Raw genomic sequence first — 27,380 nt, forward strand, 5'->3', positions numbered from 1 at the left:
CTGGTCACTTGCATCTTGCGGGATGTGATAGACCTGACACACTCATTTCCAATTTGAAGTTTAGATGGTGATTTGTGCCTTGGTCTTTGTCAGTGTATTGTTGCCACCCCCAGAAATCCAGGCTGCAAAGCTTTTCATGCGTTTTTTTAAAAAACATTGCTGATATCATAGACATTACATAATTAAAGATAAATTTGATGAAAGACACATTAAAACAGTACAGTAAAATCAAATAAATACCTTAATCCGCAGGACAAGAATCTCCTTTCAGATGAATGGGGAACTCCAATTCTGTCCCAGATTTAGTTGCAAGGGATGACTGAGCTGGAGTTCGCAGCATTATGTTGGAGAATCCCAGAAAGTTCCAGTTTCACTGCTGGAGTGTCAGTGTCCATTGCTGAACTCCTAGACTTACAGCCAGCAGTACCGAAGTCTTGATCAAACTGGGGATTTTTGGAATCTTGGAGAGCTGTGAGTTGGGGGCAGCTTTGGTGCAAGAGTGCACTTGGCTTCTGGGGGGTACACAGGAGTATTTGAAAACTTTATTCACGGGGAGGATAGGCGTCACTAAGGGCAATTGTTCGTCCATCCATAATTGCAGTAAGAACAGAGTGGTGATGAACCTCGTTCTACAATTTAGTGCAGCTACGGTGCACTACAGGCCTACAGTGCTATGGACTATGGATCAGTTTTTCTTTCATAAAGTGGGCAAGGTCCCTTCTATCAAAGCCATCAGTAATCCAGAAAGGTTACTGCAGCAGCTTGACAGGTGCAAGATTATCATTATCTTATTTTAGCCCATATTCACTTAATTACCAAATTTAAATTCCTTAGTTGCCATGCTGGAATTTCATCTTGTATCTCTAGTTCAGTCGAAAGCACGAGATTTGCGTGCTGACGTGGAATCTCCATATAAGACCACAGGGATCAAATTCAAGAATTTTAAAACAATGCTCCAAATTCCACCGATCTCGCAATTAATTATTGTCATTAAGTCCAGATGATTCAGATTCGAGCACTGCTCTGATGGAAGGCAAATAGCTGGCTAGTGGTCAAAGACAAGAACAGGTCTTAAAGCCAGAAAATGTTGTCACTATGTAGTGCCACATTGAGATTGAAGGCAAAAATCAATCTCAGTACAGAAATTATGCATTTCCTATTTTGTCAAAGAACTTGTCTAAAGATGCTGTAATTATCAGAATTTACAAGGCTGCATCTTCATTTATTTGTTGAGCTTACAATTCACTCTTGAAATTAAGTTAACTTTGTATTGTCAGTTGTTGGTAAATGCCTTATTCCTGGGGTTGGACTGTTCCACTTTGCTTTTGTTTTTAAAGAACACCTGGCTATTTAGAATAAAGATCATTAAATACCTTAAATTATACAGAAAATTGGTATCACAGACATAATTACGAGCTGAATAAATATCCCTCCAGGTGGAATAACGGTCATTTTGCTGCAATTCTGATAAAAAGATAGTCTAATTATGGCTTTCCCACACAGTTAAGATTAATAACCAAATTGCTTTGGGCCTCTTTCCTATATTGAATTTGGGCTAAATATGAAAAATAAAGGGTTGGATTGCTGATCACTTTTTTGCAAATTTAAGATTGTAAGTACAAAATCCACAAATAAACAGTTTTTACTTACTTGGCAAAGCCCAGAAAAAACCCTAAAATAATGTGGGAATGTAAGGCGGTAAGCAAGCTGTTTTCACTATTTTTCTCCCCCCAAACTAAGACGTGACATTTAAACTTACTACTGATATTTAGTTTCCCTGATCCTCCCTATTTTTAAACGGTTAAGGTTAAGACAGTAATCAAAATACAGATAAATTCATTGTTTTAATAAAGGAGTTAATTCTCTTTCAATCCTATATAAAACAATAGTAATTAAAAACTTCCTTTTTTGAAAGTAAAATATTTACAATATTAACAAGTAACTGTGCAAAATTTACATGAAAAATGGAAAGACGGGATTTGTAAAAGACCAAGGGCGTAACAGTTTTCAGGCATTGGTAAAAATACTGATTAATTTTCAGTTTACACACACAACTCATCAGCTTAATAGCATCTTAAATGTTTCTTTTAACAACATAAAATTACACACAAAGAAAGCAAAAGTATTTACAATCATAATGTCCTATCGATAGACAATCATTTAATACAATAACCTCTGAAAATATAAAGAAAAATTTAGTATTTTTTTATAAAAAAATAGATACAAAGAAGGGACATTGCTCCGGTTACCATTAAGTAGGCCCATTGCTTGCATACAGTCTTTTTACCAAAATAATTACGGTTTACATAGCAATTTGTTATGTGCCAAAATTATGTACAAATTATTAGCTCACTGATAGACACCAGCAAATTGTTTTCTACACGTGATTCATACCAGGCAACAATCCTTTTCACAATTCACCATTTCTTAAATTTTTTTAACTAAAGTTTTACATTAGCTAGATAGCCAACACAGTGCAAGTGTATATTTATGCAGAAAAGTTATTTTTTAAATCCTTTACGGCATCATGTATTGTATCAAATAAAAAAAAGCATTTTTATTTTTACAAATGCCCAACAACATTCACAAAAAAAAATCCTTCTTGAAGGCTTCCAGAGAAACCTTCTGACATGCAAATCACATGGTGAGAACTGTAGAGTTATCACTGAATAAACTGCTCCTAACTCTTCACAAACCATACATTTACAAAGGCTAACTTGAGGAAATAAAATACAGCAAAGGAACAGAAATAATGATAAATCAGAAAAATATGAAAATCATTTTTTTTGCTCCATGCCCTTGAAGGTAAAATAATGCAAGGTCATTAGCTTCAGACTGATGTAATTCAACGTCTTCTAAGCCAAATGATTCAAAAACGAATACTTAAAATGTTTCAAGTTGCTACGCATCTGCCAGAAAGATGGCAAATTATACACTGGTGAAATCAGAATCAGTTTTTAAAATATGGCTTGTTTGGCAAGAAGGCCACTCAGTCAGGAGACGAGAAGTGATAAGATTTTTTTATTTTATAAATAAAGTATCCACAGGTCTCACTGTATTCTTTTCTAAATAAAATTCAAAGTTTTAAAAACAGACGAGATAATGTGCAGCTGAACTTCCAAAACGTTCCCCTGCTCGCAGTATTCCAGCTGTTCTCCGACTCTTTCTTTCTCCCTCCCCTCCTTTCCCAGAAAAATGCAAAGAAAAAGAAATGGCGGAAGGTTGTCTCGGTCAAATGAAAAGCGAAATCAACCTAGGATGTTTATTTAAGGAATGCACGGTACAGCATAAGTGAATGGCTTGTCTCGCGTTCATTCTCCAAGCAGAAGATAAGGTCCCTGAGGTTGACTCTTGTTATTCGTTGTCGTGCAAACTGTCTGGTTGTTCCAACTCCAGAGCCACCTGGTGTCCCGCCCGTACTAGGTCCCTGAAGCAAAGCAAAAGATAATATCTTATGTTCCAACAGGAAATGTTTGATGAGGTGAGCAAGCAACACCAACGACTGAAATGCAACAATGCAGAATCCCACAAATTTCACCCCTCAAATCTGATGATAAATTATATGGCATTTACTTTCCTGAATTTTATCAACATAGTAAAACTTGTTGATAATTTGCTATCCTATTGTTCAGAAATCTCAATGCTCGGTGTCTGGCTCACCTGGCCCTGCTTCCAGATCGGATCCAATGCTTCTAGATTGGATCATGGGATGAGACTGACAAAAAGTAACATATGCATGCTAGCTGATAATATAAAGCTGGGTGGCAGTGGGAGGATGCTGCGAGGCTTCAAGGTGTTACAGGGAAATTAATGGGCGAGGACATGACCAATGGAATATACTATGGAAAAATGTGAAGGAATCCTCTCCAGTAGGGCGGCATGGTGGTGCAGCGGTAGAGTTGCTGCCTGACAGCACAGAGATCCGGGTTCGATCCTGACTACGGGTGCCATCTGCACAGAGCTTGTACATTCACCCCATGACCGCGTGGGTTTTTTCTAGGAGCTCCGGGTTCCTCCCACATTCCAAAGACGTACAGGTTTGTACGTTGATTGGCTTTGGTAACATTGTAAATTGTCCCTAGTGTGTGTAGGATAGTGTGAATGTACGGGGATCGCTGAGCAGACAGACCCGGTGGGCTGAAGGGTCTGTTTCTGTGCTGTATCTCTAAACTAAACTAAAAAACACCAGTTTTTAAAATGGTAAATGATTGATTAGTACTGGTGTTGAGTGGCCTAAGTGTCCTGATCCTATGAAAGTTAACATGGTGATAACAGCAAGCAATTAGTACTACAGGCAAAGTGGTTGGCCTTGCTTCAAAAAGAGTTAAGTGCAATATGGGGGCCTAGTGAGACTGCACCTGAAATACAGATCTGATTTTCATACCTAATGAAAGAAATACTTGAAACTGAAGGAATGCAACAAATGCCCAACTAATGGATACCTGGGATGAGGTGGGCTATGTCCAGTGAGGTTAATGAGAATGGACCTACACTGCTGAGCTGAGAAGAACAAGTGGTGATCTGATTGAGGCATACAAGTTTCTTATGGAGCCTGTGGGGATAATGTTTCCCCTGGCTCGAATGTTACACTCACAAAGTAAGGGGAAGGCCATTCACAACTGAGACGAGAAGAAATTGCTTCACTCACGGAGTGAAGGTTTGGAATTATCTATATGGGTTGCTGGAAGCTTGGCTAGTCACTATTCAAGACAGATAGATTATTCGATCCTGCTTAATTTTGTCAACATTGGGGTGGCATGAAGGTGCAGCGGTAGAGTTGCTGCCTTATAGCACCAGAGACCCGGGTTCTATCCTGACTACGGGTGCTATCTGCGCAGAGTTAGTATGTTCTCCCCGTGACCACGTGGGTTTTCCCCTGGGTGCTCCAATTTCCTCCCACATTCCAAAGACATAGAGGTTTGTAGGTTAATTGGCTTCGGTAAAGATTGTAAATTGTCCCTAGTGTGTAGGCTAGTGCTAGTGTATGGGGACCGCTGTTTAGCGCGGACTCGGTGGGCCAAGGGGCCTGTTTCTGCACTAAACTAAACTCTTACAAAACTATGGAAAGCAGTGTCATGGAAAAGATCAGCCAAGGTGTTATTCAATGTGAGTGCAATGCAATGACCTGGATTGCCAACTCCAACTAACGTTCTTCTGAAATTCTAGAACTTAAAAAAATGAGAAGGCTTTTTCCCCTCATAACTTACAATGAAGAAATTCACACGATTCTAAACGATGAATAGCATTCATAATACAAATTACACTTTGATAAATAAATAAGATACCTCTGCCCCAGCTCCAATTCCTGGTCCTGGCGAATCAACCTTCCGTTTCTTTCTGGGACCAATGGCAGCTAAAGCAGTTAAATTGGCTTCTTTCTGTCTCATTTGAGCCAGTTCCTGTTGTTGCATCTATGATACAAGAAAATATATAATTACCTTGATCAAAGAGCCCGACTTTACCATTGACACAAAGTGCTGGAGTAACTCAGCGGGTCAGGCAGCATCTCTGGAGAAAAGGAATGGATGACGTTTCGGGTCGGAATCCTTCTTCTGACCCAAAACGTCACCCATCCTTTTTCTCCAGAGATGCTGCCTGACCCGTTGAGTTGCTCCAGCACTTTGTATCTATCTTTGGTATAAACCAGCATCTATAATTCTTTGTTTCCCCACTTTACCAGGGTCATTCTTGATTTCTATTCATCATAACAGTTAGATGCTCAATTTCAATAAACAATTTAAAATAGGAACTAAAAAAGTCATTATTCATTTTGTTAATGGTATTATTTTATTGTCTTATGTGCTGAGATACAGTGAGAAAACTTTATTCTGAGTGCTAACAGGGCAAATCATACCAAATGTGTATCTCAGGTAGAGACAATAAAAGAGTGCAGAATACAGCTACAGAGAAAGTGCAGATAAAAAAAGGTTAGGAAACAAAAAGTTCATCATACAAATATTAATATTCATTTTACCGATAAAATCTATTGCCTATCATAACACACCGCTGTCGTTTGGTCGTGATATTATGCCTGTTCAGTCTAATGCCAAGAAATACAAATTTCACTTTGGTTGTATTCCAAAGGGCTTTTAAATCAAGTGTTAGTACGATGCTGATAACATGTACTGTTCCACCAACACTGTAAAAAGTAACTGTTTACTCTGATATAATATTCTTACCTCTTTGGCCTTTTGTTTTAGCCTAAGTTGTTCAGGGTCCTCTTGTCTGGAGCGTGACTGTTGGTGAAATGGAAGAAGATGATAAATGTAAGGGAATATAACATATTAATTAATCAACATTGAACGCAAACTAAATGTCAATGATTTTGTACTTTAGATTCCAAGCTGCAACACTTACTGAGATATAGATTAGACTCAAAGGATGTGACAGTTACAGTGATTCAATACCATATTGAATTTTGTTGTTCGGTTTCAAATACATTCTCATGTATGTCTCATCCAAAGTGATCCACGTGATTAAAAAAGGGTACAGGCTTAAAAAGAGCAGGGATCAGTTCTGTAATTGATAAATACGGAGACTTATGCCCCTGTCCCACTTAGGAAACCTGAACGGAAACCTCTGTAGACTTTGCGCCCCACCCAAGGTTTCCGTGCGGTTCCCGGAGGTTGCAGGTGGTTGCAGGTAGTGGAAGTAGGTAGGGAGACTGACAAAAACCTCCGGGAACCGCATGGAAACCTTGGGTGGGGCGCAAAGTCTCCAGAAGTTTCCGTTCAGGTTTCCTAAGTGGGACAGGGGCATTAGGGACCCAGAACCCAATAATTCTCTTAAGATTATAACTGATGATTGACCATAGAGTGCCATTCAAACTTTGGAAACTTAATCCAATCTAGGAAATGGCGCTAATTTTCCCATCCTGAACATTCATTTCTTCCATTTGAATGCAAAATGGTCACAGTGCATAAGATCTGCAAAATACAATGCGGCATGCCAGCAACATGCCAGCAACATGCCAGCAACTTCCAAATGCATGACTTGACAACTAGAAGGGGACCGGGGAATGTCACCCCCTTGCGAATTCCCTTAAAAAGTTGAATAAAACACAAAGTGCCTGAGAAACCCAGCTGGTCAGGCAGCATCCGTGGAGAATGGATAGGCAATAATTTGAGACTGAACACGTCCTGATCCAAAATGTTGCCTCCGAGTCTAAACGTCGCCTTGCCATTCCCTCCACAGATGCTGCCTGACCCACTGGTTACTTCAGCACTGCATTTTACTCAAGATTCCAGTATTTGCAGTTCCCTGATCTCCCTTCAAAAGTTGCATGCTATCCTGACTTACAAATATTTCATTGTTCCTGCCTTCTAAGTACTTTCATCACAGTCTGCAGCAATTCAAGGCGGCAGTTCACCATTATCATCTCTACACAAATTAGAGCTGAAAAATAATTGCTGTTCTTGCTGATGATGCTGGCATCCTGCTTATTATTTTTTAAATAAAAACTAAAATAGTCACAGCAATACAGTCTCTGCCACTTATGGTCACGAGTTAAGAGTTAACGATTTGTCTTTCATGTGCTTGTTATGGTTGAAAAGAGAGTTAAACAAATTTATTTGAAAAAAGGAAGCCTTAATTGTTACTTGGACCATCTCCGACACCCTCCCCTTTCTTGATCTCAAGGTCACCATCACAGGAAATAGACTATCGACTGTCGTCTATTACAAACCCACCGACTCCCACAACTATCTCGACTACACTTCTTCCCACCCTGCTTCCTGCAAAGACTCTATCCCCTACTCCCAATTCCTCCGTCTACCATACCAAGACATCCGAGATGTCCTCATTCTTTAGGGAACCGGGGTACACCTCTCCTATTATAGATGAGGCCCTCACTCGTGTCTCCTCGATACCCCGCAGCTCTGCCTTTGCTCCCCCTAGTCGCGACAAAGTCAGAGCCCCCCTAGTCCTCCTTACCTTTTATCCCATCAGTCGTTGCATACAACCATAATCCTCTGAAATTTTCACCACATCCAACAGATCCCAACACTAGACCTTCCCATCTCCACTTTCCCACCTTCTGCAGAGACCGTTCCCTCCACAACTTCCTGGTTAACTCATCCCTTCACACCCAAACCACCCCCTCCCCAGGTACCTTCCCCTGCAACTGCAGAAGATGCAACACCTGCCCCTATACTTCCTCCCTCGACTCTGTCCAGGGACCCCGACTGTCCTTTTAGGTTAGGCAGAGGTTCACTTGCACCTCCTCCAACCTCATCTACTGTATCTGTTGCTCAAGATATGGACTCGTACATCGGCGAGACCAAATATTGACGGGACGATCATTTCGCTGAGCACCTTCGCTCATTCTGCCTGAACCTACTGTATCTCCCGGTTCCTAAATACTTTAATTCTCCTTCCTATTCCCAGACAGACCTTTCTGTCCTAGGTCTCCTCCATTGTCAGAGTGATGCTAAACGCAAATTGGAGGAACAGCATCTCATATTTCGCTTGGGCAGCTTACAGCCCAGTGGTATGAATATTGATTTCTCTAACTTCAAGTAACCCCAGCATTCCCTCTCTCTCTATCCCTCCCTCACCCGTCGCACTAACTTCGCATTTTCACCCAACAAACAGCTAACAAAGGCCTGTTTCCTTTATCATCATTACTTTTTTGCACATCTTTCATTTATTTTTCTTTATTTCCACATCATCGTCTATATCTCTTGTTTCCCTATTCCTAACCAGTCTGAAAAACGGTCTTGACCCGAAACGTCACCCATTCCTTCTCTCCAGAGATGCTGCCTGTCTCGCTGAGTTACACTAGCTGGCTTTTTGTGTCTATCTTCAGTTTAAACCAGCATCTGCAGTTCCTTCCTACACCTAATTTGGAACTGCCTTGCTAAATGTTAGCAATTACATCCAGAATCTCAAACCTGCAATCGGCGTATTTGAACAAGGTATTAACAGCTAACTTGAACGTGAACAGTTGAATACATCATATTTCACTCCTGCTTAATTTACGTATTTTTAGAATAATGCGCTTGTCTAATTACTACTGAAGTTTAATTTATGTGCTCCTCTTTTCGGAGTAACACGCTTGAATTTCTGCCTGGGACCGTAGTCTCCTGTGGTGCCTGGCGTATGTATAATTTACACATTTTTTGATTTACACGCTGCTTTTCAAGTGAGTGACCTCCATATAAAATGTGATCTGCCTGCATCGGAATCATTACCACCCTTTAAATAAGGGAATTACTAAATAGGGGCATTAAAACATATATGCTGAAAATAGGAAGCATCTGTGAAGAGAGATACAGTTATAATTTCACCCTGATGTCCACGACTGTGAAAAATCAGGAGAAAAGTGTTTTACGTTGCAGAGAAAGAACAGGAAGCATGACAACAGGAAGGTCTATAATCTTCTCTTGACTGAATGAATGCTGTGCATAATACTTCTGTTGAGTTTGCATGGGTTCTGGAGGTTTCCAACTTCCTTTCACTTTAATTTTTCATTTCTCTTCCACTGATCGGTCTTTGGTCATAAGCCATTCAGCCCATCAAGTCTACTCCGCCATTCAGTCATGGCTGATCTATCTCTCCCTCCTAACCCCCATTCTCCTGCCTTCTCCCCATAAGCCCTGACACCCATACTTTTCAAGAATCTATCTATTTCTGCCTTAAAAATATCCATTGACTTGGCCTCCACAGCCTGTAGCAAAGAATTCCAGATTCACCACCCTCTGACTGAAAAAAATCCTCATCATCTCCTTCCTAAAGGAAAGTCCTTTAATTCTGAGGCTATGACCTCAGGTCCTAGACTCTCACATCCTGTCCACATCCACTCTATCCAAGCCTTTCACTATTCGAGGTTTCACTCACACTTTGGCCTCTTTACAGTTCCAATGAGGTTGCACATTAACACAAGATAGTGACTAGGCACATCACAGAGCCACCGCATTATGGCCGGGGAGGGAAGTTGCTCTGGTGGCTGTGAGCGGCCGCCGGGACCGGAGAATGAGGGGACCAGCTCAAGAGCGGGTCAGCGGGCGATGGAGAACAGGACAGCGGGCGGCGGAGCTTACTCCTGTGTCAGCGCGATCAAGGGACCAATTGAGGTTACTCGCGCTCGTTCGGTCTACATTGATAGGCACGGACCGGGCAGTGAATGCCATGCAGTGTCACCCAGCACAGCAAGTGAGGCCATGTCCTGCTCCTAGCAGCAGTCGGAATTTAAGGATTTGCGGGAACCGAGCGAGGCCGGCGAGCGGCAGGAGAGGGGTGTTCAGACGGAGAGCACTGCCAGAGGTGAGCGGGCTGGCAGAAGGCGCTGAGGTGGCGGCCGGTTCCGTTGTCCGGTCCAGACGGCCGCTCGCAGCCACCCAAACTATTTCCCTCCCCGGCCACAATGCGGTGACTCCACGCCCGGAGCGCCGCGGCGGCGGTGAGTGAGTGAGTTGCTGGCATGATCCCCGACCCCTTCCCTCTCAATGCTGCTGCCCGCTCTGACCCGGGCCAGACTCCCCACACACACACTGTGAAAGGAACTCTCCCCCCAATTGGTCAATTGAACTAGTATTGTCATTCAATAAGATCACAACTGATTTAACGGGTGTGCTCCCGTGTTTCCCACCATCTCTCCACCTGCCGTTACCCTCTACCCCCCACCCATTCAACCATTCAGAATGGAGGAGATTTAGAAGCCTTGGGCAAATTGAATTGTTACTTTCTTTATTGTTATTTTTTATTTTTTTGAGCGTGAGAAATTCTATGTCCCGCCAGCCTTTTTTCAAAATTTTGCAACTCAAAATGGGGGTGCGTCTTCGACGCAGGTGCATCTTCATTGCTGGGAAATACGGTACTTTATTAAGAGATATGGCCTTTGAAGACAAATTACCTTATAAAAGTCGACTGACAGCTTATGGAGAGGAGAACAATCTGCGCATGCACGGTTTAAGATTTTCTAAAAGCCGACTGACTGCCTATCCTGAGTAATTACTCACGGCACGTGCCTGATCTGCACATACCCGTCAGGAAAACAGTATCCATATTTCTGCTGATGATATCCATGTCTACTTGGCCAACTCTTCTCTCAACTGCCTTGCTCGTCAGATGGCCGGTCTGATTGTGCAGTAATTTCCACCAACCAAATATAGGGAAGATTGGAGCCTATTTTCCACACCTCCACACACAATGGTTCCATAGCTACTGGCCCGAGTCCTCTCCCTGGGCACAATTTGAGGCTGAACCAGACTCTTCAAAACTGTGGTATTGCATATGATCCCATGGTAAGCTTCACATGCTACACCTTTACAAATATCACCTTTTTGAATGAGGGATGCAACTGCATTTTGCAATATCTCCACCACACAAGGCAAAATAAACATACCATAGAAATGGTGGCACAAAATTCCTTGAGTTTGTAACGGTCTTAAAAATTGTCCATGCTTTCATTGCTTGGCATGAATTGATCTGTTTTTCCTATTTTATCAAATTTTAATGTTGAAAAATATTCAATAACTGGATTTTGCCACACGAACACGTCATTGCATTATAAAGTTGATTCTGTGGCGGCAGGCGAGACTCGAGGATGGTCTGTTGTCTCCCTGGTGCCAAGGTTCAAGATATCACTAACCAAATTCAGAACATCCTCGAGAGCGAAGGTGAAGAGCCGGCAGTAGTTGTGCACGGAGGCAACGGGAAGAAGAGGAAGGAGGTTCTGCAACGCGAGTTTAGAGAGTTAGGAAGAAGACTGAAAAGCAGGACTTCTAGGGTGATTATCTCTGGATTGCTTCCAGTACCTCGTGCTAGTGAGGACAGGAACAGGGAGATAGGGGATCTGAATGTGTGGCTGGGGGGCCGGTGAAGGGAGCAAGGATTTAGATTTATAGACCACTGGGATCACTTCTGGGGTAGGGGTGACCTGTACAAAAGGGACGGGTTACACCTTAATTGGAGGGGGACCGACGTTCTGGCAGGCAAGTTTGCTAGGGCTACACGGGTGGGTTTAAACTAAATAGTGGGGGGAGGGATTGACAAATTGGGAGTATAAAGATGGAGTTAAAGGGGAAGTGGCTACAGGAAAAATTACAAAAGATTCCCGAAATAATGGGAAGGAAAGTTCGAGAAGGGATAAGAGAATAAGGTCAAGGCCAATTGTGAGCGGTGTGAGGGGAGGTGAATACCGAAGTCAAAGTGTTGTATATGAATGTGCGAAGTATAAGAAATAAAGTGGACAAGCTTGAGGCTCAGTTAGAAATTAGCAAGTATGATGCTGTGGGACAGGGCTGGGAACTGAATATTCAAGGGTATACCTCCTGTCGAAAAGACAGACAGGTGGGCAGAGGGGGTGGGGTAGCTTTTTGGTGAGGAATGAAATTCAGTCCCTTGCAAGGGGTGACATTGAAACAGAAGATGTGGAGTCAGTCTGGTTAGAACTAAGGAATTGTAAGGGTAAAAAGACCCTAATGGAACTTATCTACAAGCCCCCTAAACAGTAGCCTGGATATAGTGTGCAAGTTGAATCAAGAGTTAAAATTGCCATGTCATAAAGGTAATGCTATGGTTGTTTTGGGAGATTTCAACATGCAGGTAGACTGGGAAAATCAGGTTGGTACCAGACCCCAAGAAAGGGAGTTTGAGGAGTGCCTCCGTGATGGATTCTTAGAGCAGCTTGTACTGGAGCCTATCAGGGAGAAGGCAATTCTGGATTTAGTGTTGTGTAATGAACCGGATTTGATAAGGAAACTTGAGGTTAAGGAGCTATTAGGAGGTAGTGACCATAATATGGTACGTTTTAATCTACTATTTGAGAGGGCGAAGGGTAAATCGGAGGTGTCCGTGTTACAGTTGAATAAAGGGTACTATGGAACCATGAGGGAGGAGCTGGCCAAAGTTGACTGGAAAGACCATAGCAGGGATGACAGTGGAACAACAATGGCAAGTATTTCTGGGAATAATACAGAAGGTGCAGGATCAGTTAATTCCAAAGAGGAAGAAAGATTCCAAGGGGAGTAAGGGGCGACCGTGGCTGACAAGAGAAGTCAGGGACAGTATAAAAAAAAGAGAAGTACAACATAGCAAAGATGAGCGGGAAGCAAGAGGATTGGGTAATGTTTAAAGAGCAACAGAAGATAACTAAAAAGGTAATACTGGGAGAAAAGATGAGGTACGAAGGTAAGCCAACCAAGAATATAAAGGAGGATAGTAAAAGCTTCTTTAGGTGTGTGAAGAGGAAACAAATAGTTAAGACCAAAGTTGGACCCTTGAAGACTGTAAAAGGTGATTTTATTATGGGGAACAAGGAAATGGCAGATGAGTTGAACAGGTAACTTGGATCTGTCTTCACTAAGGACAACACAAACAATCTTCCTGATGTACTAGTTTTACAAAGGGGAAATCATGCTTGACTAATCTTCTGGAATTTTTTGAGGATGTAACTAGGAAAATGGACAAGGGAGAGCCAGTGGATGTAGTGTACCTGGACTTTCAGAAAGCATTTGATAAGGTCCCACATAGGAGATTAGTGGACAAAATTAGGGCACATAGTATTGGGGTAGAGTGCTGACATGGATAGAAAATTGGTTGGCAGACAGGAAACAAAGAGTAGGGATTAACAGGTCCCTTTCAGAATAGCAGGCAGTGACTAGTGTGGTACCGCAAGACTTGGTGCTGGGACCGCAGCTATTTACAATATACATCAATGATTTAGATGAAGGGATTCAAAGTAACATTAGCAAATTTGCAGATGACACAAAGCTGGGTAGCGGTGTGAACTGTGAGGAGGATGCTGTGAGAATGCAGGGTGACTTGGACAGGTTGGGTGAGTGGGTAGATGCATGGCAGATGCAGTTTAATGTGGATAAATGTGAGGTTATCCACTTTGGTAGCAAAAACAGGAAGGCAGATTAGTATCTAAATGGTGTCAAGTTGGGAAAAGGGGAAGTACAACAGGATCTGGGGGTCCTTGTTCATCAGTCAATGAATATAAGCATGCAGGTACAGCACGCTTTGAAGAAAGCGAATGGCATGTTGGCCTTCATAACAAGAGGAGTTAAGTATAGGAGCAAAGAGGTCCTTCTGCAGTTGTACAGGGCCCTAGTGAAACCACACCTGGAGTATTGTGTGCAGCTTTGGTCCCCTAATTTGAGGAAGGACATTCTTGCTATTGATGGTGTGCAGCGTAGGTTCACAAGGTTAATTCCCGGGATGGCGGGACTGTCATATGCTGATAGAATGGAGCGGCTGGGCTCATATACTCTGGAATTTAGAAGGGGATCTTATTGAAACATGATTATTAAGGGTTTAGACACGCTAGAGGCAGGAACCATGTTCCCGATGTTGGGGGAGTCCAGAACCAGGTGCCACTGTTTATGAATAAGGGGTAAGCCATTTAGAACAGAGATGAGGAAACACTTTTTCACACAGAGAGTTGTGAATATGTGGAATTCTCTGCCTCAGAGGGTGGTGGAGGCCGGTTCTCTGGATACTTTCAAGAGAGAGCTAGATAGGGCTCTTAAAGATAGCGGAGTCAGGGGATATGGGGAGAAGGCAGGAACATGGTACTGATTGTGGATAATGAGCCATGATCACATGGAATGGCGGTGCTGGCTCACATGGCCAAATGGCCTACTCCTGCACCTATTGTTTATTGCACAGCCCTGACTCCTATGGAGCTGCGGGATAGAATGTTGTCCTCTGTTGTACATGCTAAAATGTCCAAATAAAAGTGCCATTGCACACCTGTTGTCCCAATATACAATTCCATTTAATTGAATGATAGATTGCTTTGGCATTGCATGTTTAAAGCATCTAAACAACGTTTCTCACCATTAATTCATTTATAAGCTTACCTTTGCTGCTCGCATTAGAATTTCCCTTTCTTGTTCATCTTTTCTCTGTTTTTCTATTTGATCAAGTTGTTCAAAGAACTTGAGCTGTGTCCTTACGTCACTTAACTGCTCGTACCTGTCGTCTTCCTGAAACCAAAAGGTAATCTGAATAATTTGTTGGTTGTGGTGGTGGTGGAAAGTATTTCTAAATAAACCTTGAAAAATAACACTGACCCATCACCAGTTTCTTGCTTAATGCAAATGTGTGAAGGGGAACATGCCAAACCATTTAATATAGCAAAACTCTGGATAACTGTGCTGAACGAGGCATAAAATGTTTGGTTCATCACCTCCTTACTCCAGTAACCAATATTCTCTTCACTAATCATAAATGGACTAACAAAACTTGCTATAAACACAGCGCACAATTCAAATACACATTTGTTTTTTTTAACGTATTAATGATGACTACTAACAACAAAATCCCATTACAGGTCCACCACCAATTTTCCGGCAACTGATGGTCCTGCACCTCCTTTCCTTCAGACAAAATTATGAGAGCATACTTGAAATCCCTTCTGGAAGCCACCCCGAAAATGCGGCTGATATCGATCTCATCTGGACTTCCGGTCGGCGGGGCGAACTCTTTTTCAAAAACTGCAGCCAGAGCTCTGGAACTCCGACCCGGCCGGAGCTGGCAGATCTATTCCCATGGCCAATGTCCGAGGCTGACTTCGCGGGCCGGGTATCTCAGCCCTCTGCTGGCCTAGACGAACCGTTCGACTTCCCTCGGTGGCCGTGACCTCTGTTGGTCCGGAAAAACGGATAATCCGGCAAGGCTCTGGAACCAAGGGTGCCGGAAAATAGGTGGTGGACCTGTATCAGCCTCATTTTGTTGAGGGGATTGAGCCTGTATTTATCAAAGGGCAATAATACAAAAGTAAAATAATGTGCATTTTGTAACTGTGCAGTTTGTAATTTGCTGCTGGAAATACTGTGAAGGCCAGACAGCACTAAAGGTCGAAGAAATGGAGGTGCTATTTGGGGCTGATAACCCCACTGATGAAAAGACTATGACCTGAAACTTTGCTTCTGTTTGTTTTCCAACAGATGCTGCCTGGTCTGCAGAGTATTTCTAGAATGTTATGTCTTTTAAAAAAAACGTGTTAATTTGCCGTTTAGTTCAAAACTTAAAATCGTTTAACATGTATTGAGTTGTAGTACAATTATAGAATCATACGGCACGGAAACTGACTCTTCAACCCAACTTGTCCATACCGATCAAGATGCCCCACCATGCCGGGTCCATATCACTCTAATCCTTCCCATCCATATAACTGTCCAAAATCATTCCAAATGTTTGTTCTCCATTTCTATTGAGGTGACCGTCAGGTGGTTTCACTTGGATTGAGATTGGGAGTCGAAGTGATTAACTAGACTTTCTTCTTCTATCTCCATAACTTGGAATGGTTGCCAAAATGAACATTCTTGGTATTAGGTAAAGTAAGGAAAAGGCTTAGCTTGACTTTGTGTATGAGAATGTTCGTCACCACTGATTATTTCATTTCCCACTTATGCGAGGTACCACATAATTATTGATATCAATGGATATTATCAGAAAAGGCAGAGGGGTCAACGTGAGAATTCTTTTAACAATGATTGCTTGTCACTGGTGTAACATGATAAAGGGAACAGGTGGACTGAGTGTATATACATTAAATTATAAGAATTAGTGAAAGTGGACTTGGATTTTTGAAATAAGACTGCATCTAGCAAAACCATGAAAGTGATTCTACACTCACCTTATATGTGATGTTTCTCTGCTGTGCAACTTCAGATATTTTTTCTACAAGGGTTTGTAATCTCTGTTGGGTGGCATGCGATACAAAATTTACTACATCGGGATGAACGTCGGTAATTCCATGTTTCTTGCCTGTTCCAAAAATAAAGTTAGTTAGAAAAGTTAATATTCTTAACTATATTACAGCACTCCTTTTACTGACTGGTGTTCTTTTAGCACAGTATTGTCCAATAGCCTCCAGCTCCATGCAGCTAACCAAAAGTCTAAATATGGTCATTTACATTTCTGATACTATATTTAGTATACAATGTATTGAATGCTATGAACAATGTGATTACAATGCTATATACAATGCTATATACAATGCTACATATATTAACCTTTTTATGTTCATACAAAGTGAAAATCAGTACCACATGACTGTAAATTTTATTTTCTTGAAAATATGCAAGATGTTTGTTTGACACAAGGAACTGCAGATGCTGGTTTACAAACGAAAAGGCACAAAGTTCTGGAGTAACTCATCAGTGTCAGGCTGCATCTCTGGAGGACATGGGAAGGTGACGTTTTGGGTCAGGGCACTTCTTCAATCTGAAGAAGGGTCCCGATCCAAAACGTCGCTGATACATGTCCTCCAGAGATGCTGCCTGATCCACTGAGTTACTCCAGCACTTTGTTTGTTAGGTAATTATATGAAATATATCTACCTTCATTATCACTGCATCAAAGACTAATCTACAATTAGTCTATGTGGTTAAAGTGGTGTTGGTATAGTTCCCCCAGCTCAGTCAGGAACTTTTTTGGACAAAACTGGCAGTGGATAGCTGATAAAGATGTGGCTTCAGCTACAATTCTAGTTCTTGCAGCCGCATTTTCTTTTTGATTTGCCATCAAATGCCATGTCATTTCGCTTACAGATACGTATAGAAGTATGAACGAAGCTCATATTTTAAGAATCATTAATTCGTATGGTTCTTTCCACATTTGCATTATGATGCATCCTTCCTGTGAAAATGACGTTAATGCTTTACCTATTTCCAGCATTCTTCTATGCAATGGAGCCGCAAACATGAATGCTTCATCTTTACATGATCTTGTCAGGGTGCCCACTAATTCTGAATTTGTTGCCAAAATCCGTGCACTTTCTTCAGAGAGGTTAACTCCAGCCATGGATGCCACATCATTAATGTCATCATCATCCCTAAAAAATGTCAAAGGTACTCATTAAAGTCATTTTTAGAGGTAGTCTTCAGTTTATAAAATATCAAATACTAATACTGGATCAAGATGAACAGATTTATGAAAAATAGATGTATGAATAAGAGGAAATAATGCCTTTTGGTCAAAAGCACAGGCATCCTGCTAAAAAAAATAAATCCATCTACTAGAAGGCAAAACACATATGTAGATAATTCTCCATCCAGCATCATCATTGGACACTGCAGAACTTCAAAATGAATCAGTCATAGCCATTAGCACAGAAACAGGCCCTCTGACCCAACTTCTTCTTCTTATCGAGTCCACACAAAGATTAGAAATTGGTCAGCCAGAGCTGAACACACTTCTTGGCATCTGCATACAATGGCGTCTTGGGCTTCTTGTGCGTAGTGGTGGAAACAGGCCGCTTACAGCCCAGTGGTATGAATATTGATTTCTCTAACTTCAAGTAACCCCGGCATTCGCTCTCTCTCTATCCCTCCCCCACCCAAGATGCACCAGCTTCTCATTTTCACCCAACAAACAGCCTATTCTTCCTATTGAAATGAATGTCCAGGATTCAGGTGTGAGAAGAATTTTGTTTAAAATTAGCCGCAGTTAAATAATAGAGGTCGCTTTGCAAGGAACATTGTCTCTATTGTGTAGGAAGGAACTGCAGATGCTGGTTTAAACCAAAGATAGACACAAAAAGCTGGATTAGCTCAGCGTGATAGGCAGCATCTCTGGAGAGGAATGGGTAACGTTTCGGTTTGAGACCCTTCTTCAGACTGGCTAGGGATAAGGGAAACATGAGATATAGACGATGATGTAGAGAGATAAAGAACAATGAATGAAAGATATGCAAAAAAGTAACGATGATAAAGGAAACAGGCCATTGTTAGCTGTTTGTTGGGTGAAAATGAGAAGCTGGTGCATCTTGGGTGGGGGAGGGATAGAGAGAGAGCGAATGCCGGGGTTACTTGAAGTTAGAGAAATCAATATTCATACCACTGGGTTGTACGCGGCCTGTTTCCACCAATCTTTCTACCACTACGCACAAGAAGCGCAAGACGCCATTGTATGCAAGAAGTGTGTTCAGCTCTGGCTGACCAATTTCTAATCTTGTGGTGGACTCGATAAGAAGATCATGGGCGCAGATGCAGCGTAAATGAAGGAATTGGGAGTAGGGGGTAGAGTCTTTGCAGGAAGCAGGGTGGGAAGAAGTGTAGTCGAGATAGTTGTGGGAATCGGTCGGTTTGTAATAGACGTCAGTCATTAGTCGATTTCCTGTGATGGAGCCTGTGAGATGAAGAAAGGGGAGGGAGGTGTCCGAGATGGTCCGTAAACATGAGTGCAAGATGGAAATTGGTGGTGAAGTTGATGGTCCATGAGTTTTGCATGGGTGCAGGAGGTAGCACCGATGCAGTTGTCAATGTAACAGAGATAGAGTTTGGGGATGGGGCCAGTGTACTCTTGGAATAGGGACTGTTCAACGTACCCTACAAGGAGCCAGGCATAACTGGGGCCGATGCGGGTGCCCATTGCCGCGCCTTGGACTTGGAGGAAGTCGGAGGAGTCGAAGGCATGTTGTCTCTATGTCTAATTAGAGAACTGCAGATGTTGGTTTATACAATTAGACACAAAGCGTTGGAGTAATTCACTGGGTCAGGCAGCATTTCTGGAGGACATGGATAGATGACGTTTCGCATCGGGACCCTTCTTCAGTCTGTGGAAGGGTCCCAACCAGAGACGTCATCTGCCCATATTCTCCAGAGTTGCTGCCTGGCCCGCTGAGTTACTCCAACGCTTTGTGTTCTGCAATTGTTGTTGTTTTGATAAATAGACATCTATAGTCAGTGAAGTGTATGCATCAAGCCTAATGTTGAGATTTTAATATCATTGTTTTCCATCCTTAATGATGAGTGGCATTGAGGCGTTAGGCTCAAACATCTCACCTGAATGAACCACCACCTGCTGCTGCTGCTGCCGCCGCCGCTGCTTCCTTAAGCTTGTTTTTTTGAACAACTGAAGTCTGGACAGAATAAGTCAAACCAGCTTTACTTCCTGGCACCACTGTCTGTTTCATAACAGGAACTGTAAAATTAAGGAGAACTATTGTTACATTTTTGCTTAATCAACTTTCTATATCTACAATGGTCACAGGATTTTAGTTAAACAGAGTAAAAAATGCAGTGCGTCATTGATTCAAATGCACACATCACTTTGTACTACAAACTATCATGCATAAGACGTTTGAGGGTGAACTGAAGTTCCTCAATATATCAAAACATACTTAGATGTTGCAATGCAAGTTGTATAATTGGAGGTGGAGTGGAGGTTGGGATGGGTGGAATGATAGTGCAAGATGGCTTTGGGTCACTCTGGCAGTCAAAATTAATAACTATGATCAGCGAGGTCAAAAATCCATTCTGTATCGTGTGATGCGATAGTGTTTAGTGTATTCAGATTCACAACAGAAATTCAGTTCCACTGATACCATTACTGTAATGCAGTAATGTAAGGTACACAATAGAATAATGATTTCCAACACATTCATGTAGTTAAATATGCATTAAAATAGTTTACAGGGCCATAAGGACAAATAAATGGGAATCCCAGATATTAAAAGTTAACTGAAATCTCAGAGATAGATTTTTAAAGTTTTCTATAAGATAAGAGACATGATGACGCAGAACAGTTTAGAGAGATAAATCTACTGTGAGATACGCAAGGCACCAAACTGTTGGACAAATGGAAGGGATATGGGGAGAAGGCAGGCACGGGTTATTGATAGGGGACGATCAGCCATGATCACAATGAATGGCGGTGCTGGCTCGAAGGGCCGAATGGCCTCCTCCTGCACCTATTTTCTATGTTTCTATGAAAAGGTGAGGTAGGATGAGTCGCAATAAGCAGAAGTCAGAGGTTGGGGTAACCATGGAGGAACGAGAGAAAAACTTTAAAATACACAAAGTTTTGGAGTAACTCAGCGAGTCAGGCAGCATCTCTGGAGAACATGGATAGGTGGTGTTTCGGTTGGGACCCTTCTTTGGAAAACGTAATTCTGAGATAATGTAGAATCAGGGACCAGGAACAATTATTTTTTTTTAAAGCTCTTAAATTTAGCAGACTCTGGCATTGTTCACAAGGCCAATATTTTTTAAATTATTTTGGGATCGTGCAACTTCACACTGCTGTGGGACGAGGGTCATGAACCATCCTCGGGGTACAAATGGCAGACTTCCTTCACAAGGAAGCTTCACCCGTGACAACAGGGGTTTTCTCCGAGATCTTTGGTTTCTTCCCACACTCCATAGAGGTACAGGTGTGTAGGTTAATTAGCTTGTGTATGTATACTTCGTAAAAGTGTAAATTGTCCCTAGTGTGTGCAGTGCTGTATTAATGTGTGGGGATCACTGGTCGGTGCGGATTCGGTGGGCCAAAAAGCCTGTTTCCGCGCTGTATCTCTAAACTAAATTAATAGGTTGAGGTAATAAAATCAGCCACAATCTTGTTAAATGGCAGGTGAAGTATGAGGGATTGAATGGTTGATTCCTGTTTTACACCAACTTCAGGTTTAACTCAAAAGGTATAATTAGTCTTTTATCTTTACTGGTTGATTGTCTTCGAACATAGAGCAATACAGCACAAGAACTCCGACCCATAATGCCTTTCCTTCCCTGACCCTTAAAGCTATGCCCTCTGGTCTTTGACATTTCTATCTTGGGAAAATCATTCCAACTGTCAACCCTATCTATGCCTCTCATAATTTTATATACTATCAGGTCTCTCTTCAGCCTCTGACATGCGAGAGGAAAACAATCCAAGTTTGTCCAACCTTTCCTTATAGCCAATACCCTCCAATCAGGCAGCATTCTGGTAAACCTCTCCTGCACCCTCTCCAAAGCCTTCACATCCTTCCTGTAATGGGACAATGTTCAGCTAGCAAAGGAAGAGCTGCACGCCATGGTCAACAAATACCAGACACATACCCCAACATCTTTCCCATCAAAGCCAGAGCCAAGGACTTCACAGGCCTAGTTTTATTTTAGACAGTCTAGGCCTCTCTCTTTTTAACTTTACGACTACTGTTTTAAGGCCAACAACATTTGAGGCTTGACATAATGAAATCCAAGATTATTATACATTTATCTTATAAAGGACAAATTGCTGTAATGGCTCTGGTCAGGCAGTCTCTCCAGAGAGAGCTCTTGGTTTTCAGATCATCATTTCATGCCAATTATCTACTCAAAATGTCAAACTGTTTTCTCTTTACGAAGATGCTTGATGATCGCTGAGTTTTCCAGAATTTCATTTTTATTTTAGATTTCTAACACCAGATGTAATTGATTTTTGTTGGACAAGGACTGTTGATGACCTCCAAAGTACATTTTAAAAATGATGGCAGTATAAATATTATAAAAATCAAATTATTCTCTTGGTTCAATAAAATCAAGACTGTTGCACCTATAGTACGTGCAGAATCATCTTAATCACAAACGAGGAACAGCACTGAGGGCAGCGTATGGGCATGCAATCTAAGTCATTGCTATATACAAAATAGCTTGCTGAACAACTGTTGCACTTTAATTCTGTCTGTTAAGTTTGTGAATCATTAACATCACTTCCCTAAGAGCGGCAGGTAATCAGCCCTCCAAATATATTCAAGAATGAAATGAATAGATATTTGAGTGACTGCAGGGATAAGGGGCTTTGTGGAGGTGTTGGAGAAGTAAAGCCTCATCGAGCTGAATATACTACTCCACACTCTCACTTCGGTTGCATTCTTCAGCGGTTGATAAATGTAATTACTTTATAATGTGCTCTCACAGATTTTTCTTTCCTAATGACAGTTAGACTGGGTATTGTCAACTTGCATTAGTTTGCCTTCGTATAAAGTAATTAATTTCAGATACTTATAAATAACAGATTTTATAAGATCACCTGCATTTCCTTTATCCATTTTTAACAGAGAAACAAGCTCTTTGGCACGCCTTCCATAACGACCGTCTATCACCTGTTCATACTATTTCTATATTATCCCTATGAGGGACAACATAGGTGGAATTACTATTTCCACATAGAAATGGTGAAATTCTATGTTAATCCACTCCCATTAGGGGTAATTTTACAGAGGCCAATTAACCTACAAAGTCGCACATCTTTGGGATTTAGGATGAAACCAGATCACCCAGAGGAAACACACGCAGTGAGAGGGAGAATGTGCAAACATCATACAGACAGCACCCAAGGTCAAGATAGAACCTGGCTATCTGGCGCTAGGATGCAGCGGCTCTACCAGCCATGCCACTGTTCTGCCCCAGCTGGAAACCAGTAATTTTACAAGAGACTGCCTCCGTAAACTTGCAGCACTGCCAGCATTTTTGATAAAAGGCCCAAATTCCCCTGTCCTCTCCATGTACTGCAAAGAAACTCCCAAGTTGAAGCCAATGCTACTTCACTCCCTCCCAAACTGTCTGTATTTTGAACAATGTGCTCCATAAGTGGGGATTGAATTGCTAGGAGCCTTGGTCCAATTAGTTTTAGCCATTCACTTGCTTATATAAATGTTTTTATTCACTATTCAAGGCCACAAAAAATCAACTTGTTTAATGAGACTTTTGTATTTCTCTGACTTTGTACCAGTTGTTTTTCTGCAAGAACTTTTCACAATTTAAATTAATTTAAAAAGGGGCTTTCTCTGAAGAACAAAAATTTAGTCACATTGACTTCAAATTTTTCTTTTTGTAGAAATAATAAGCAACAGTATGCAAAAGCAAAAAAATCCATTATTATTTTATGCATTTAATTATTAATTTTCTATTTTAAGAGGTTTGAAAATATTCATGTTTACCCGTCTGAAGTTGTTTCAACTGTACTTGTGAAGGTGCCGTTAGCATGATGCGATTCTGAGGTTGTCTAAGGGTTACCATGGGCGTCTGGGTGAGTGTTACCTGCGGTCTGGCCAGTGTACCTGGCTGTTGTTGAAAGACCTGAAAATAGTATGAAGGTAAGAAATTTGCATCAAAAAAAAAATCAGCATTTTTATAACATTTTAGATCATAATTATGCAATGGTCTAAAATAAAGCAAAATAAGTTGGAATCTGAAAAGTTACATAACTCGTACTGTTCAATCAACCTTTTCTTCTACAATACGTTTTTTTTATGCCACCGTCCAACACAAATGATTTCTGCAGACAATATTGTTCATTTGACTTCTCAACTTCAAGCAGATGAGAATGTCTTTAAAACGTCTGAGGCTGCCTCTGGTCATTAGGAAATGACCAAAAGATGGAAATAAGAATGTACGAGGCATCCTAACTGCACCGATACCACACGTGGTTGTGTTAATTTGACCTACCTTGCCAGCTTGCACTGACTGTCCAGTTTGTGCTAAACTTAACACCGGATGTTGGAGAGTGCTGGTTACTGTAGCTGTAGAACTAGTTGTTCGCACAACAGGTCGCTGCTGAACGGTGTTTCCTAGTACCACCGCTGTCAATGCTGTTGTGGTCTGAGTTGAGGATTGTTGTTGACTTTGCTGAATAAAAGCCTGCGAGTCTTGAGTGAGTTGGCGCAAGGCTGGCAAACTCCGCTAGGAAAGCACAGAGGAGTTAACATTTGAATGAATCCTGGTCAGATTTAAAGCAAACAATACTATTATTACATGCTACATACAGCCCATAGTTAGGAAGGTTAACTGAACACTGTCCTTCATGAAAGTAGGGAAGTCTTACTACAAACATGCATTAGTGTGACCACATTTAAGAGTACTGCTATAGATTTGGTCTCCTTTATTTAGAGAGGTATATATTTCATAAGTTTCTAAGTCATAGGAGCAGCATTAGGCCATTGGGTCCATCAAGTCTCTCTGCCATTCAATCATTGCTGATCCATTTTTCCCTTTCAACCCCATTCTTTTACCTTCTCCACATAACCTTTGCCAGCCTTACTAATCAATAATCTGTCGATCTTCACTTTAAAAATAATCAATGACGGCCTTCACAGCCCTCTGTGGCAATGAATTCCACAAATTCACCACACTCTGGCTAAAGAAATTCCTCCTCATCTCCTTTCTAAAGGTACGTCCTTCTAGTTTGTCTTTGTATGGTATGCATGTGCAGTTTACCAAGGAGTACAAGTACCTTGGAGTTTACCTGGACAGTAAACTGGACTGGCCCAGAAACGCTGAGATTGAACTTTATAAGACAGGACAGAGTCGTCTGTACTTTCTGAGGAGGCTCTGCTCTTACAACATCTGCAGTAAGATGCTGCAGATGTTCTACCAATCAGTGGTGGCCAGTGCCATGTTCTTCGCTGTTGGGGTAGCAGGGCGAAGGCCGCAGATGCCAACAGAATTCACAAGCTCATCAGGAAGGCTGGCTCCGTCCTGGCGGTGGAGTTGGATTCACTGGTGATAGTCTAGGAGGGGAGGATGCTCCTCAAACTGCAGAGCATCTTGGACAATATAGCTGACCCCCCTCCATGACACACTGGACAACCTGAGGGGCACCTTCAGCAACAGACTGGTTCCACCAAGATGCAGCATAGTAAGCCACAGGAGAGATCCTTTTTCCTTTGTAGCTCTCAAATTGTACATCTCCTCCCCCTTTTGTCGTGGGGAAGACCGACAGCCCCCCCTTCGCCCTTCGCACATCCCAAATCCTAGACTTTCCACTCATCACTCTAATTTCATGTTTCATGTATCTTGTTGTGTTTTGACTGTTGGCAGACCAATTTCCCTCCTGGGACAAATAAAGTTCTATTGTATTGTAGGCAGCTTAGGAAAAGTTCACTGATTATATTCCGAGTCAAAGAACGTCTGAAGAGGGAAGACTTATGGGCCTGTCCCACTTTCACGACCCGATTCACAACCTTTTTTACTCGTGGACATTTTTCATCATGCTAGAAAAACGCCCCGACCTACTTGATGCCACAAGAACCTACGACTAGCATCATGACCTACCTACGACCTACCAACGACCTCCTACGACCTTGTGACGACCATGTTGCGAGTATAAGTGAAGGGCAAACTCGGCAGAGGTCGTGAATTAGGTCGTGAGAGTGGGACAGGCCCTTAAGGAAATGAGGTCTACATCATTGAAGTTTACAAGAATGGGAAGTTATTAAAATATGGGAGATTTTGAGGGTTTTTTAAATTTTATTTTTTTATCTATCTATCTATCTATCTATCTATCTATCTATCTATCTATCTATCTATCTATCTATCTATCTATCTATCTATTAATTTTATTATTTGTTTCGAACAGAAAGAATAAAAAGCAAGTGTGAAACAGCATACAAAAAACAAAACAAAAATATTTATAAAGTGTCATAAACAATATCTATAAATAAATGAAATCATATGTGTCCGAAAAGGAGCAGGAAGAAGCCAAAGCTTATTAATTCCCACCCCTTATTCAACTGTTTTGACAAGAAAGATATTTTCTAGTGGAGGAATATAGAACTAGGATGCATTGTTTCAAAACTGAGCCTCAGTTAATATTGAGAAGATAAATTTCTTCCATGGGTTGCGCATCTCTGGATTGCTGTGCAGAGAGAACTGTGGGGGCAGTCATTGAATATATTCAAGGCCGAAATGAGTAGGCTTTTGATCTATAGGATTTTAGGAAACAGGCAAGAAGCTACAGCTCAGTCAAAGATCAGGCCAGCCATTATCTAATAGAATGTGAAGAAGGTTCCCGTGGCCAAAAGGCATACCCCAATTCCTATTCTTGTTTTTTTTGCAGTTACTAGATTAAAAAATGAAAACATTGCCAATTTCTGAATACTGGTTCAGAGTAATTCAGCTATTCAACAATGAAGTGCCAGTTAGCTTAACTATCTTCCTCTTCTACAGATTATGCCTGATCCATTGAATGTTTGCAGCATTTACTATTTTTACTTCTGAATTTTAGCACCTGCAGTTATTTTTGCTTTGCTCAGTTCAGAGTTGTTCTCCAGGTACTCCAAATAAAAGGACTGGCTAAAACCACTTTCTAAAATGGTAGATGTTCTACATAGAAGATAGACACAAAATTCTGGAGTAACTCAGCAGAACAGGCAGCATCTCTGGATAGAAGGAATGTGTGAGTGAAGAAGGGTTTCGACCCGAAATGCCACCCATTCCTTCTATCCACAGATGAGTTACTCCAGCATTTTGTCTATCTTTCGTGTAAACCGGCATCTGCAGTTCCTTCCTACAGATTTTCTATATATATCTGTTAGAAGGTGGGGAGGAGTAAGAAACTGAAACATTCTGCAATATATACAGTGCATGGATGATGTTTGGAAATCATTGAATTAGCCATAATAATAAATAAGGAGTATGTTAGATCGCACATGTGACCTGATACTGCTTCTATTTATTAGTTTGGACTCGGGTCAAAGCAAAAAAAAATTTCCTCCAGTCTAGTAAGCAGAAGGATTTACTGAAAATCACTAAAGGAAACCCAAGTGGGGGGAAAAAAAGTAAAATATATTTAATAGAATCACCATACACTTTCTCCAGTTCCCAGGTGTAAATATTTCAAAAATTGTGTTCTGGCCAACCACATTGATGCAAGCACATCAATGTCTATACTTCATCAGAAGT

The 27,380-nt window shown here is 41.5% G+C and overlaps 1 protein-coding gene across 1 annotated transcript in view; it reads right to left on the reverse strand.

Moving 5' to 3' along the window:
• Positions 1-1,825: 1,825 nt before the first annotated feature.
• Positions 1,826-27,380, reverse strand: part of taf4 (TATA-box binding protein associated factor 4) — a 105,884-nt gene continuing 80,329 nt past the window's right edge. Inside the window, exons 7-15 of the mRNA XM_033041917.1 lie at positions 24,147-24,380; positions 23,639-23,777; positions 19,740-19,878; positions 17,619-17,788; positions 16,589-16,719; positions 14,808-14,933; positions 6,180-6,236; positions 5,286-5,411; positions 1,826-3,427 (exon numbers count right to left, since the gene is read on the reverse strand). Coding sequence (XP_032897808.1) covers positions 3,263-3,427; positions 5,286-5,411; positions 6,180-6,236; positions 14,808-14,933; positions 16,589-16,719; positions 17,619-17,788; positions 19,740-19,878; positions 23,639-23,777; positions 24,147-24,380 — 1,287 coding nt within the window. The 3' untranslated portion in view covers positions 1,826-3,262. The remainder of the gene's footprint in view (positions 3,428-5,285; positions 5,412-6,179; positions 6,237-14,807; positions 14,934-16,588; positions 16,720-17,618; positions 17,789-19,739; positions 19,879-23,638; positions 23,778-24,146; positions 24,381-27,380) is intronic.

This window comes from Amblyraja radiata, chromosome 23 (assembly GCF_010909765.2).
Source record: "Amblyraja radiata isolate CabotCenter1 chromosome 23, sAmbRad1.1.pri, whole genome shotgun sequence".
In the NCBI taxonomy this organism is placed as follows: domain Eukaryota; kingdom Metazoa; phylum Chordata; class Chondrichthyes; order Rajiformes; family Rajidae; genus Amblyraja; species Amblyraja radiata.